The sequence below is a fragment of the Alexandromys fortis genome, unplaced genomic scaffold, assembly GCF_014885135.2.
Source record: "Alexandromys fortis isolate MF-2015 unplaced genomic scaffold, M_Fortis_MF-2015_v1.1 scaffold_35, whole genome shotgun sequence".
Taxonomy (NCBI): domain Eukaryota; kingdom Metazoa; phylum Chordata; class Mammalia; order Rodentia; family Cricetidae; genus Alexandromys; species Alexandromys fortis.
The window spans coordinates 9371835-9385857 of NW_026067913.1; the positions used below are offsets into that span (position 1 = coordinate 9371835).

The 14023-nt window shown below is 42.2% G+C and overlaps 1 protein-coding gene across 2 annotated transcripts in view; it reads right to left on the minus strand.

Annotated features, from left to right (window-relative positions):
- Nubpl (NUBP iron-sulfur cluster assembly factor, mitochondrial) overlaps positions 1 to 13771 on the minus strand; it is a 161850-nt gene extending 148079 nt beyond the window's left edge. Inside the window, exons 1-3 of one of the 2 annotated variants that reach the window (XM_050138890.1) lie at positions 13619 to 13771; positions 13064 to 13211; positions 10990 to 11024 (exon numbers count right to left, since the gene is read on the minus strand). In XM_050138890.1, the coding sequence (XP_049994847.1) occupies positions 10990 to 11024; positions 13064 to 13211; positions 13619 to 13726 (291 nt within the window). In that variant the 5' untranslated portion in view covers positions 13727 to 13771. The remainder of the gene's footprint in view (positions 1 to 10989; positions 11025 to 13063; positions 13212 to 13618) is intronic. The other variant, XM_050138891.1, reaches the window with a different exon arrangement.
- Between the last annotated feature and the right edge of the window lie 252 nt (positions 13772 to 14023).

Consider the following 14023-nt stretch of genomic DNA (forward strand, 5'->3'; position numbering starts at 1 on the left):
ATATATGCTGCCCAAAGAACCCAGAGGACAAGACTAGCACCTCGATCAGTTTCCATGGTGACTAGCAAAGAGCCCCATCACACTGCAGACAAATTTCAGTACAAATTTGAGGCCAAAGCTGTTGCAAGGCTTGGAGAAGTCTTATGCTTTCTGTTTTGTTGACAGGAAAAATCGAAACGGAGAGCAACCTATTCCCACGTAGGGGATCCAGACTGTCTTCTGAGACTACCTGAGGTCTTCCTCCATTAGTTCAAGAATGTCCCATTGTTTAGGAGCCACAGGCAGTAATCCAACTTGTCACTTATTGCTCTTAGCAGCACCCCACTTGTCCTCTGTCCTGAGGTAATAGAATCTCCTTTCAGAGCAGCAGTGCAACAGGGTACACCCAAGGAGGTGCACTCCACTGCTCCCTGTGCAGACAGTGCCCCCGACCTCTAACCGACCATTGAAGACTTTACACAAGTACAAAAGAGACTTTGAAAGACACAGGACTTTCTCAAGAAGCATCTTAAGAACCTAAAAGAACTATTTAAAACAGCAGCCCATATTATTTTTGTGAAATTGGTTGATGTGGTTAATTTGGCAAAGCCTATGAGAGAAGGAAGAAGCAAGACATGGCGAGAGGTTCAAGCTCGTAATTGCTTCTGTTTGACTGTGCCAACAATAAATAAAGGCTCTTTGCAGCTGCCTCCCCTTCATCTAAGCGCTCTGACCCACTTCTGGACGGCAGTGTTGACCCCACATAGTCCATCTGTCAAAAGTGAACCAGCACAGGGCTTGACCAGCAAGAAACAGGCTGAACAAAATCTAGCATGTGAAATAGTCCACAGCCAAAATTAAAGCTTCAATATGCCACAACCTGAAACAGTACCATTCTGAATTCAGATTTATTCTCCTAGCCTTTAATCTTATCAAAGCTTGTTGGATTTGTACTTAACGAATACATTGTATTTTCTATACATATAACATTTCATATACAAATTTTGAGAGCTTGTTCTCAAATTCTAACTGAAATTCTAACTGAAAATTTAAAATGCTGACATAGAAAAGCTTCACGGAGCATAACTCTGCTAAGGCAAGAGTAATCACTGGTGATGTATGGGCACTGAGAAAGCCCTGGAACTAATTTGAACCTTTGGAAATGTCCACCAAATACAATCTATTTTCAATCAGCTGGCAAGAGTTTGCTGGGTGTGTAGCAATGGTTCAGGCAGTGGTGGCAGCTCTTTTAAGACGCAGCCCCTGACACCAGGGTCATTGTAACTAACAGCAGATAGACACATAAAGGGAAAGAGGAAGTGAGGCCATGGGAAACCAGTAGGAAGGCTTCCCAGCAGAATAGATGCCCAACAAGGGACCTGAGAGATAACAGGAGCTGACAAAGAAGGCAAGGAAGACATCTAGCCAGTGAAAGGAAGAGTGCAAGCTAAGGACAGAGCGGAAGACTGGGATGGCCAAGAACAAGGTACAAGAGTGGGGACTGCCAACCCTAGAAACAGAGCTCCACTTGGCAGAGACCTGGTTGTGATAAAAAAAAAAAAAAACATTCATTTCTACACACAATGTGAGAAATCATTATCTAATTCAAGGTGAGGGAGATCAAAGGGGCCAAAATACAAGAGAGGGGTTCCTTTGTTTTTGTTTTGTTTGAGACATGAACCCATGTGAGCCAAGCTGGAGTCAAATCTTACACACAGATGAGGATGACCTTCAACTCCTGATCCACCTGCCTCTACCTTCCAAGGTGTATGAGTGATAGGTGTGTGTCACTGCAACTGGCAAAATATTTAAAGTTTTACCTATATTCCCAACAGTAGAGAAATAAACTATTTCTCAAATTTAAAAAGGCCAACTATAGTGCCCACAGTGAGAATGGAGCAGCAGAGCAGAGACAACAGATGAGGAGGCTGTAAAGGTTTCAGGGGTTTTGGTGCTCCTTCCGTCAGCTGGGATTTCTATGTCCCCTCCCCTTAAACCTGAGAAAGCACACGTCAATTTCAACTAGGTTGACTAGCCAGGTTAGGTTGCAGAAGGTCATATAGCTTTCACCTTACTGACTAGGACATCAACTTGAGAAACACTTAGTCACCAACAAAATGTTCCATTACCCTGAGGCTACCAATCTCTGAGCAAGACTAGGCAATAGACAGTATCCTCATTAATGTACTCCTATCTACAACCCAAGCCCATTCAGCCTTCAGGTTCCCAGAGCCAGGACCAAGCACATGAGGGAAGAACTCTAGATGACCACGTGGGTCTTCCCCACTGAAGCTGCAGCACAGTGTGGTAACAGCCAATCCTGCTCGCTGGCCAAATCCCTATCCATAGGATCTCTGGGTGTACTAAAATGGCTGGAGCTCCACATCATTGACTCAAACAGGTGGTGACGCGGTGTAAGCTAATTACTGTACATCGCTGACGCTTGTCCTATCTGTGGGAATGATGCTGTACCCTGTACATCACTGACGCTTGTCCTATCTGTGGGAATGATGCTGGACCCTGTACATCACTGACGCTTGTCCTATCTGTGGGAATGATACTAGACCCATGTACATCACTGACGCTTGTCCTATCTGTGGGAATGATACTGGACCCTGTACATCACAGACGCTTGTCCTATCTGTGGGAATGATGCTGGACCCTGTACATCACTGACACTTGTCCTATCTGTGGGAATGATGCTGGACCCATATACCTCACTGACAAGTTCAGAGGGTCTGGCTGCCTCCAAGTCCCATCTTGCCATCAATATGGTACCTGTTTTATTATGTAGGTTCTGGGATCTGAATTCAGGTCCACCACATACTTGAAAGTCAAGCACTTGACTAACTGAGCTATCTCCTGGGCTCATATAAGTTTTGCTTTTCTTTTCTTGGAGTTCTTTTATGTTTGTTTTTGTTTTGTTTTGTAACTCAGTTACAGTTCTTGCACACAGATTTTGCAGACAATGATACAGTGTCAATGTAGAAAGGTCAATGGGTTGCAAACACCCGGAACTGACACAGCCGGCACCTGCAGTCCTGGACCAGCACTGTTAGCATTTCCTGCATGCCGGACATCATACAAGCATGGTGGACAAGGATCAGAGCCAGAAACAAGCCCAGCTCTGCATGACAAGAAGCTAGAAAGGTAACTATGTAATGCAGAAAATACTGTTGCCAGGAGAGATGCATGTGTTCAACTTTCCCAAACCCAAAACCTTCATCATTTGGGGGGTTCAAAAGGTTTACTTGTTTTGAGAAGTAGTCTCATGTACCCAGGCAGGCCTGAAGTGGAACTTGTGAGGTGCTGAGGATGACCTTGAGTTCCTGATACCTCCTGCCTCTACTTCCCAAGTGCTAGCTAGAATTACAGGCGTGTGGACCATACTCAGCCAAACCTGACCTGAGTGAAATGGCCTAGTCCGTCCTAATATGAACACTGTCCCTCAAAGGTTTAGAATAATACTAGTCACACCAAAAGGATACTGGTGAAAAAGCAGAATGTCTGGAGAGAATGTGTGTGAAGGCATTATATAATCACAGGGTAAGACAAATACTTCTGAGATAAACATCAGTGGAAAAAACGCAAACCCTTTGAAGATAATACTGCTGCCTTTTCCATTTTTAAATCTAATTAAAAATCTACTTAATGAGTCATTCTAAAAATGAAATGTAAAAACTTAAAATTAAGTTTTGCTAAAATAGTCAAGTAAAATAAACATAGACTTTTACTTTGAAATACTGTGTACAAAAAGTGTTCATCTAACGGGTAATGCTAAAAATTTGTTTGCAACTTACTATAGGATAGACACTGTGCTAAGTATTCTATATGCACTCTCATTTAAATTTTAATTATTTCATTTGTTTGTGGGAAGTCAGAAGCACAATTTATAGTGAACATGCTGCACAGAACTTATCCAACACTTCAATCTGTGTATAATTTGTACAGGAGAAGCACACACTCTTTACTCTTTCCATGGACATTGCTCACTGACTAAAAGCCAGCACTTAGGAGACAGAAGCAGTTAAAACAGAAATTTAAGGTAATCTCTGGCTACACAGGAAATTCAAACCCAGTCTGGAAGACACAGTGAATTCAAATCCAGCCTGGGCTATGAGACCCTGTCATAGAAAGAGAAACAAAAAGCTCACCATCTGCCATCACTAGACAAAGAGCATAGAAGAACAAGGTGCTGCCTAGAACCATCCATTAGGGACAACTGTCAATGCTCTGTCCCAGGGAGGGAAGCAGGGAGGTGTGGCCTCTGAAGACTGGCCACCCTCCTAAGGGGCAGGCTCCAGTTCTAACAGAACCTGGTCCTACTCATTGCTACAAGGAGAAAATGAGCTAAGAACCAAGTCATGGGAATCGTTCTATATGAATGCTAACTAACTATGCTAATATAGTTAAGTGCTCAGTAAGCATTAGTTATGTTGTTATTATAAAAAAATACTAGAATAGCTACATGGATGCAACAATAATAAAAACAAACCATGCCATTGAATTCACAACACAGGAAAGACACTTGGAGAAAATTCAGAGAACACTTTACTGAGCCGACCTCAGAGAACAGCTAACTGATAAACTATCTCTGAGAGCCCTTACAAGCATCACACAGATGCACATGAAGACGGTCGCTGGGTTTTGTAAGCACTCAAGTCCCCCATCCAGCCACACCCTTGCACAGGATATAATAACCAGGATAGTCACATAGGTAGCCTGGAAAAGAGGACACAGAAAGCTGAGGAAAACTGTACAGGACATTCCTGTAGAAATGTAGAACATTATAAAACCATAGAACGCCTGCTTGAAGAGCAGCAAAGGCTTCTGGGTATAAAGCTGAGCAGGGCAGCTATCTGAGTGACCTGGCAGAGGATACTGAAGAATTGGAGCACAGGCAGGAAGGGGAGGGTGTGACAGCCTGTGAGCTCTCTAATGGCCAAGACTGTGTCTTCCCCATGTCTACACAGACACAGAATCCGAGACAGAGCAGGCACTCAGTAAGTACAGCGTCCAGACACAGAATCCGAGACGGAGCAGGCACTCAGTAAGTACAGCGTCCAGACACAGAATCCGAGACAGAGCAGGCACTCGGTAACTGAGGTGTAAATGGATGCAGGCGCCAAAGCAGCAGCATGAGCTGTCATTAAAGTGAGGACGGCGGAAACAGATACATGGTGGAAAAATAGAGACAAGGCTACGTAATGGCTGAGAACATGTGGCTGGAAAGGGTGCGATCAATGAAGGCTGCAAAACTGAGCAGCACAGCATGGTCTTCAGTACCTCTTTCCACGAGAATCAAACACAACTGCATTCAGGAAAATGATCCACCAGGGGAAGCTGCTTTTGTCTGAAATAAAAGCTACTCATTGTGAGTAGATTTCCTAGTTATTTGCCCTTGGATCTAATTCATCATTGAAGATATTTGTCTTCCTTTCATCTTTGCTGGTATAAAACTTTAAGATTACACATGTTTCTATTATTACAAAAAAAAGATAGAATCTTTGTTTTACAAAATAAAATCTTATTAAAGGTCTTAATTATCTCTTTCTCATTCACAAAAGAAACTATTATAAAAACAATGTCAACTATAAGCCATCAAAAAAGCCTAGTTAGAGCTGGGAACATACATAGCTCAGTGGCAGCACTGGCTAGCACACAATAGACCTGGGTTCAATTTCTACCACCACAAAAAAAAATAGATAGCTAAGATAGATACATACGTATAGATACACAGAGGTAGATAAACATAAATATTGCATAGATATTAGTGTGTACAATACACTTCTATCAACATAGTCTTGGCAGGCTATAAGCTTCTACAGTGTGGGTTTAGTTTTCTTTATGTTCCCAGAGACTGGCAGTCAATGTTCCAGGTACTTTGTATATGTGCTGAAATAAAATGAACTGTCTTAGAAAGCTCACGGCACTTATCAACAGCTTCTGATGGTTTTTATGTTTCCTTCTTTCAGACTCAGCAGTCTTTCCCAATGTGCATTAAAATTATACTGTAGGAGCTGGAGAGATGGCTACTCAGTTAAGAGCACCCGGCTGCTCTTCCGGAGGACCCGGGTTCAATTTCCAGCACCCACATGACACCTCACAATTGGTATGTCCAGTCCCAGGGGATCCTATACCCTCTTATGGCCTCCATTGGCACTAACCACATCCATGTGATGCAGAGACATAAATGCTGGCAAAACACCCATACACATAAAAACAATAAATATTTTTAAAGACTTTAAAAATTATACTATAAAAGAATAAAAGTCACAATAAAAGTAGTTTAGAAAAATCAAGAAATATGATCGTCAATCTGCCTGGTCAGTAGTATTATTAGGCAAATGTCAGAGAGGGAGGGCCAGGGTATGATTTCCAGTGTTGTGACACACGAACACATATGTGCACAAATCACACACACACACTGTTTAAGCATATCACTAGTCTAACATGGTAGTACAAATCTATAGTATCAGCACTTAAAAAAGTCTGGCAGGGAAATTGTGAGTTCAAAGGCCAGCCTGGGCTACAAAATAAGTTCCAGGTCAGCCTGTACTACATGGTAAGATCTATCTCCCATTGGAAGATAGGTAGGTGGATAGGTAGATAGATGATAGATAGATAGATAGATAGATAGATAGATAGATAGATAGATAATAAGCTCACTGGCGGCTCTTACGTCGATATGGCTACCTAGACATGCATGCTGACTTTTCTTTTCTTCCAAACTCCACTGAAATGATATGGGGGTACGTCATTTAAGACCAAGCTGTCCTTGCCCTGCAGAAAGGGACCATTAGCAGATAAGATGTTTTTAAAGAAAACTCTAGATCTCTAGATCCATGGTCTCAGACTTTGGCACTAAACCTTCTAGATGGAGGTTAAGACAGACTGCATGACCCTCTGCTGCATCTAGAGGATGGTTAAGACAGATCACATGACCCTCTGCTGCATCTAGAGGGTGGTTAAGACAGATCACATGACCCTCTGCTGCATCTAGAGGGAGGTTAAGACAGACAGCATGACCCTCTGCTGCATCTAGAGGGAGGTTAAGACAGATCACATGGCCCTCTGCTGCATCTAGAGGGAGATTAAGACAGATCACATGGCCATCTGCTGCATCTAGGATTTCTGAAGGTCTAAAGTAAGGCTGAACTTTTGCGTGCTCGAACATTTCCCAGGGGTACTCATTCTGCTGGTCAGGGGGCACTATGGAAACAACTATCCTGCTATTCTAAATAAACAGAGACCAAAAAGAGGGAAAAAAAAGGAAAGAAGACACATTTTTCTTAATTAATTCTAATCAGACTCAGAGTCAAGAAAATGCTACAAACCTCCTCCTTTTTTTGAGAAACAGTAAGTTGAAAGTAAGGAACAGTCTAGAAAATTGGAGAAAGCAATCTCCAAACTTAAAACTTTTATTAGGGCTAAATAACTATAGTTGAATAGAGGAGACCGAAAAGAGTCTAAGGACTCTTGGGAAACACGATGATAAAAAGCCAGAGCAGAGAAAATGAACATGTCCGGGGTCAGCAGCTCTCGAATGGGTTTCCACAATGAGGACAAACATCAACAAAGAGAAGTCTCTCTGAACGGAAAACACTCAAGGCCAATTTCCAAGCATGCACCACCTTTTAAAGCCAACAACCTGACAAATATTTGTGACAACTTTAAACTTTAAAAGCCATAAAGAAAGCCTTAAAAGCTCTGAGAGGAAACAACACATGCTATTACAGAGTCATGTGACTCAGGAAAGCACCGGGCGTTTTCATTAGAATGTCAGAAGAAAATAGAATACCGCTTTCAAAGTTCAAAAGTAATTTTGAGCCTTAAATTCTACATCTTCGCTAAATTATCAAATGCAAAGAAAGAATAAAGATACCTTGAGAAATTAAAGAACCGGGAGAGTTGACTTCCTGTATGCACTCGTCTGCCACTTCTTTCCTAAGGACCACCAGTGGGCGTCACTGACAGCTACGTTGTGGGAGAAGGACACACTGCCTCTAGCTCCTTTCGGGTCCTCCCCATATGACATCTGACTCATGCCCTCTTATTCTCTAGGATTAAGCTGAATCTACCAGAAAATCTCAGGTAGCCTTCTGATATCAAGAACTTTAATTAAGCCACCAATTCTCTTTTGCCATTGAAGGTAAGCGTCATGAAGTAAGGAGGAAGCACTTTTAGCCATTAAGAACTCAAGGATGCATCTGGAAAAACAGAAGGGAAGGAGAGAGGGGAAAGGTGGGGACAGAGGGAGAGGGAGGAAGGAAAGAAAAGAAGGAAGGAAGGAAGGAAGGAAGGAAGGAAGGAAGGAAGGAAGGAAGGAAGGAAGGAAAAGATAAGATGAGATGCAAGAAAGTACAAAGGAAGAGAGCTGTAAAGAAATGGGTTTTTAATTTGACTGGACAGTAGAATTTCCTTGAGGCAGGAGCACAGCTTTAAAGAAACAGTGTGGTATTTTCTTCCTGCTAGTCCAGTTAGGATGTCTGGTTCTACAGTGAATGAAGATCACACAAGCAAACAGAGTGAATGGGTAATAACTCACATTTTCAGACGCCAGGACCAAAATCTTGAGACATGAACATGACTACTCTGCATTCTAGCAAATTCTGGATCCCTATCTCAGCAGGACACTTATAACACATGCCATTTTCCACATGTGCTGCATGAGAGAAAGTGAGAAGTACAGCCACCGCTACACACATGAATATCTGTACCTGTATTGTATATAAATTTATACTTTATATATTCATATACTTATATATGTATTTAAAATATAAATATAAAATATTCTAGGATATTTTAAAATAGTAAGTTGGAAATAAGAAACCATATGAAACATGTATTTTATATATATATATAAGAAATTGAAAGATTATGAAATAGGTATATATTATTAAATAATGGCTTGCAGGATTGCATATTATGTTCAGTGTTCATTTTCACTTTTACTTTTCATACCTAGAAAACGGATAATACTTAACATAAATCAGAGTATTTAAAAAAGTATATTCCTATAAACTATAGCTAAAGTAAACGACAAACCATGCTTCCTGGAGAACATGTAGATAACTTACTTCGTATGTAAGAATGCAATATAAGACCGCCATTGTAGGGCCAGAAAAATGGTTCAGCCAGTAAAATTACTTGCCACACATGCCTCACAGCCTGAGTTGGATCCCAGAACCCACATAAAACACCAAAACGGTGGCGTGTGTCTGTAACCCCAGACCTCCCACTGCAAGATGGAAGGCAGAAACAAGAAAATCCCCCAGAGTTGCAAGCCAGGTAGCTTGAAGCATGCAGCAGCATAGCACACACGCAATGGAGGCCCTACCTCAAACACGAGGTGGAAGGGACGCAAGTCCCACGGTACTCATGTGCCTGCACACACATACACACACATATATGCACACACACGGTAACAGTAAACACAACTTTTAAATTAAAAGGAAAAAAAGATGCCATTGAACAGCCTTGGGAAGTGGCTCAGTGGTGATGCACCAGGACGAGAATGCACAAGGCCCTGGGTTCAATCCCCAGTCCCAGAAAAAAAAAATTCCATGATATTATGTAATAATTGGAAAAGGGGCACCAACTTAAACATTTTAAAAAATCATATGGAAACCTACCACTATGGAAGCTTCCTAAAATATATACATATATAAAAGGAATTTAAATAGAGTTACCATATAATGGGGGAGGCAGTACCCCAGCTAGGTATCTTATGCCACCTACAGTTCCAGGAATGAGTAACGTCTTGTTGAGTAGTTAGCCAAAGATGTCCCACAGGCACAAATAACACACATGCCTACAAACATCACAGGCTACTGGCAAGGCTACTGGTTACTCTCCATTACTTATGGAGGAGGCTCTGGGAGGAGCTGGGGGAAGTGAAAGAATATGATCGAAATTAATTTTTAAAAATTTTTTATTAAAAAAAATCCCAATGCCATTGTAGTGGGCTAGGGAGGTCAGTGGTAGAGCACCAGCCTAGATCACTCAACCCCACGGCTCCAGGGAAAAATAAATCCCAGTGTCCTTTAATTGGAGTAAGTGGGGAAAGGGGAAGCCAACCTAAAGAGTCACTCAAAAGAAAAGTGTTCAACCATGAAAGCAGCAGTCACAGAATGCGGTGCAGGGCTGGAGAGATGGTTCAGGGGCTAAGAGAAAGTGCTGCTTCTGCAGAGGACCTAAGTTCTGTTCCCAGAGCCACATGGCAGCTCACAACTGCACACAATTCCAGTTCCAGGGATCTGGCCTCTGCAGGCTTCTGCATATGCGTGGTGACATGAATTCGTGCAAACACGCATATACATAAAATATAAATCTTAAAAAAGAATGAAGGCTATCACAAAACTATGCAGGCACATGTGGGTTTAATTTGCATACATTGAGATGAAAAGATGAATAAATACATACAGAACTATTCTCCAGTCAATCCTATGGAATCAGAGGGAGAACTGACAACCCTTCAGTCTTACATCATACACATAATCTATTCAAATTCTGCTCCAAAGGACTAACACTACTTTTAGAGTATCTTTTAACGTTTTTATTGAGTTAAATAAGTTGAAACTTATTTCTGTCTGAACCAGCAGGCATGGGAGCACATGTCTGTACTCTTAGGACCTTGGAAGGTGAAGCAAAAAGACTCTGAGCTAGCTTGAGCTACAAAGTTAAAGTTCTAGACATGTCTGGGATTTATACTGTGGACCTAGCCTCAAAAAAAAAAAAGAGTTGAACCCAGAATATTCCTACCATATATGTGAACTGTAGCAGTAAATTTTTATTTTAAAAAATGGCCTTGGCGTGAGAACATGAAAGCTCATCACGGATACACGGCCAACATTTAAACTGCAACACCACTGTTAATAAATGAAGCAGTACTAATGGCAGCAGTGTTAGTCCCTTAAAATGTGCAGCTGACCGAACCTAGACTACACGCACTTCATCGCCACCTTAAAGACACTGCAATGCATTAATATTTCTATGATGAATACCTACCGAGTCGTTCGCTGCCAGAGCAAGAGCAAGGTTCACTGAAAGAAACAGAGAGAACTCAGTTGAGTAATTTTCCTTTTATGGAAATCAACATTTCCCTCACTTGTAGAAGAACAAGGATGAGGAGAGAATAAAAAAAGACAAAAGGACAAAAATAATAATAATTTTGCAACTACCAATAGATGCCCGTCCCATACTGAACATTTTAAATAGCTCACTTACAGCCTCTTATAATTTTGTTCAAATATTTCACTTAGTTTTTCTTGAAATAATGTTAATTATTTTTAAAATAGATGCTGTTATCGGTACCTGAGTGCCTAACTCACACATTCACAAGTATACAGGAAGCTGGGACACGGCACAGCAGGAAGTGAGGAATAAATGGTATGGGGTAAAGTGTGGTAGCCAACATGCCTATGCCAGGGATTCTACAGACAAAGGGGAGGAAAGCAGTATCCCCAAAAGCACAGTTAGCCAGCTCTGCAGCCGGGCTACAGCTGAGCAGAGGGTCTGAAGTCCTGGATCCGTGAGGCTGATGGATGAATAGGTCCTCACACTGCCCGTTTCCCACAGTGTGAATCCCATCTCCTTGCAGAACGACGCTGTCAACTCTATAAGGAAAGTAGCTGGACGCATAAACTGCCCAGCAGACCTGAATCTGAACCCGGCTCCGCCAGCTCTTATCACTGTATAAACGTGATTGCTATTTTATGTCAGTAAGCTCCCTCCTTTATAACATAAAGGGACCTCCTCCTTTTACAACCGTTGTGAGGCTTAAAAGAATATGTATATGAAGTATTTCATCTAGGGCAAGGTACTTACAAATCCACTTTTCTATGGTACGTGATAATTCTGAATTAGAAATACATTACAGGCTAAACATCATCTAACTTAGGCAGCAATCTTTCTAGGGGAACCTCCTCCGGCTGCTGGGACTGAGAGCACAGAGCTGTGTCACTGGAGCCTTCAAAACAGTCAGTATAGCTCAATAGCGCTGAGGAGAAGAAACGTCTTCTAATGGGCAGGGCTGCAAGGAGTTTCTCACATTACTGTTCCTTACAATCTCTTTAGAACTAAAGGATTCCAATTGGAAATAACTAAGTCTTGAGTGTTAATTCTATTTTGGAACTCATAATCTTCGGTGCTAAAATATCATCTTGATGACAAACCTACAATCACCAAAAAGGGTGACGAGAAAGCCTCTCCATCACTACTATATTAACAGAGGATGTGAAGGATACGTGGCTGGGTACAGTACTCGTCACTCAAGCCAGAGGACCTGAGAGTAACCACAGCCCTAGGAAGGACAAAACCCCAGCCCTGGAAAGAACAAGGGAAAAGACCAGCAGATCCCATGAGCTCCATAACCAGTCAGCCACCGAAGAAGAGGAGAGCAATAAAGAAACTCACTATTACCCTATGCCCTCCACCCACATACCCCTGAACACAGGGACATACACACATATAAACATCCGCACACACACCAAAACACTAGGTGATGTATAAAGAACTAAAACAACGCTAAACCTTGTCAAGCCTTTCCAAAGACTATTAGCTTCTGGTGACTTTATAAATGATACAAGTGATGCAATTAAATAAAAAAGTCACAATAAAAAACATTCTCATTGCAAATATACAACTATATGTACACTGATAGACCGGAAAAGAACAAAGATAATTCAGTACATTATTACAAGATGTTTTAATATAAATTTGATATAAACTTGATATAAATTTTACAAGATGTTTTAAAAGTAGCAGCAACTAATCACTGAGCACTTCCATGAAAAGACACTGGGCTAAGTGATTCGTTTAATTGGCGTATCAACCTATGAAAGCGATTATCTCCATCTCCCAGTTAAGGGCCTAGAAAACCTGCAGGCAACCTACTTTTTGCTCAACTGAGTAGACAATCTGGTAACCTGTTTAGTTCAGCTCCCACCATTATCAAATCCTAATACAGGGAACCACAAATCAGAAACATCACAAATATTATGCTTGAGAAGTGACCGTTGACAGTGTCTTTGGCAGTTGGCACAACTTCTTAAGAGGGGACTGAAGGTCTTACATACAGTACCTGCTGTGGTAGACTTTCCAACTCCACCCTTTCCAGAGGCCACCACAATAACTTGTCTAACACCTTCTATGGGCTTCTGCTTAGGAAGTCCTCGGGACATGATTTGTGTTCTTCTTTGTTTCAAGGCCTCACTCTCAGCGCCTAATAACTTAAAAAAAAAAAAAAGATTTAAATCAATCATCCTTATTACTGTATTACTACTCTGTAAAACTGAAGATGATCCAGAGCTTGAGTTTAACATGGTTTTCTTTTCTAATTCTGTTCATTGCCTCTAATTTATCCGTTAGGTGCTATTTATCGACTGCTAATCTTAACTGCAAACATAAATTGTTGGAGCTAAAATTTGTCTGCCAGAGTAAGTGAGGATGTTAAAAACCCTCCGCGTATTCACTATTCACTGAAAAACGCAAGATAGGAGGGCAATGTGCACGCCATACATCCATGCTCAGGAGCGTTCGGGGACCACGAGCCCCAGACACCCGGGGACCCGCTAGCGGGAGCTCGCAGGCGCCAGCCTTCAGGCTCGTACCAGCCCCTCGCGCGCTCGGCACACACCTGACGCCCACAACCCAAGGCTCGGCGCCCCAGGGGCGGGACAGCGGCCCCGCAACCACCCCGGAGTGACGCCCCGCCAAAGAGCAATAAGCGCTGACAGGACCCCATGGCGAGCAGCTCGTCGCCGGGACAGGGAGAAAGCACTTCGCGCCGGGCGCGGGGTGATGGCGTCACGTGGCAACCCGTGGCTTCTCCTGCCTGGAAACGAGCCTGATTGGTGCGTCTTCAGCTCAGGAACCAACGTCGTGTGCTTTCATTCTGATTGTCACCAACTACAAACGTTTATGCGCCTTTGACCGATTATTCCCGAAGCCTGTTCACATGTATTATTTCATTTTATTCTTCCAGAGTAGACAAGAGGACTTTAGAAATTTTTTGTTTTGAAACTCGGGGGGGGGGGGGGGG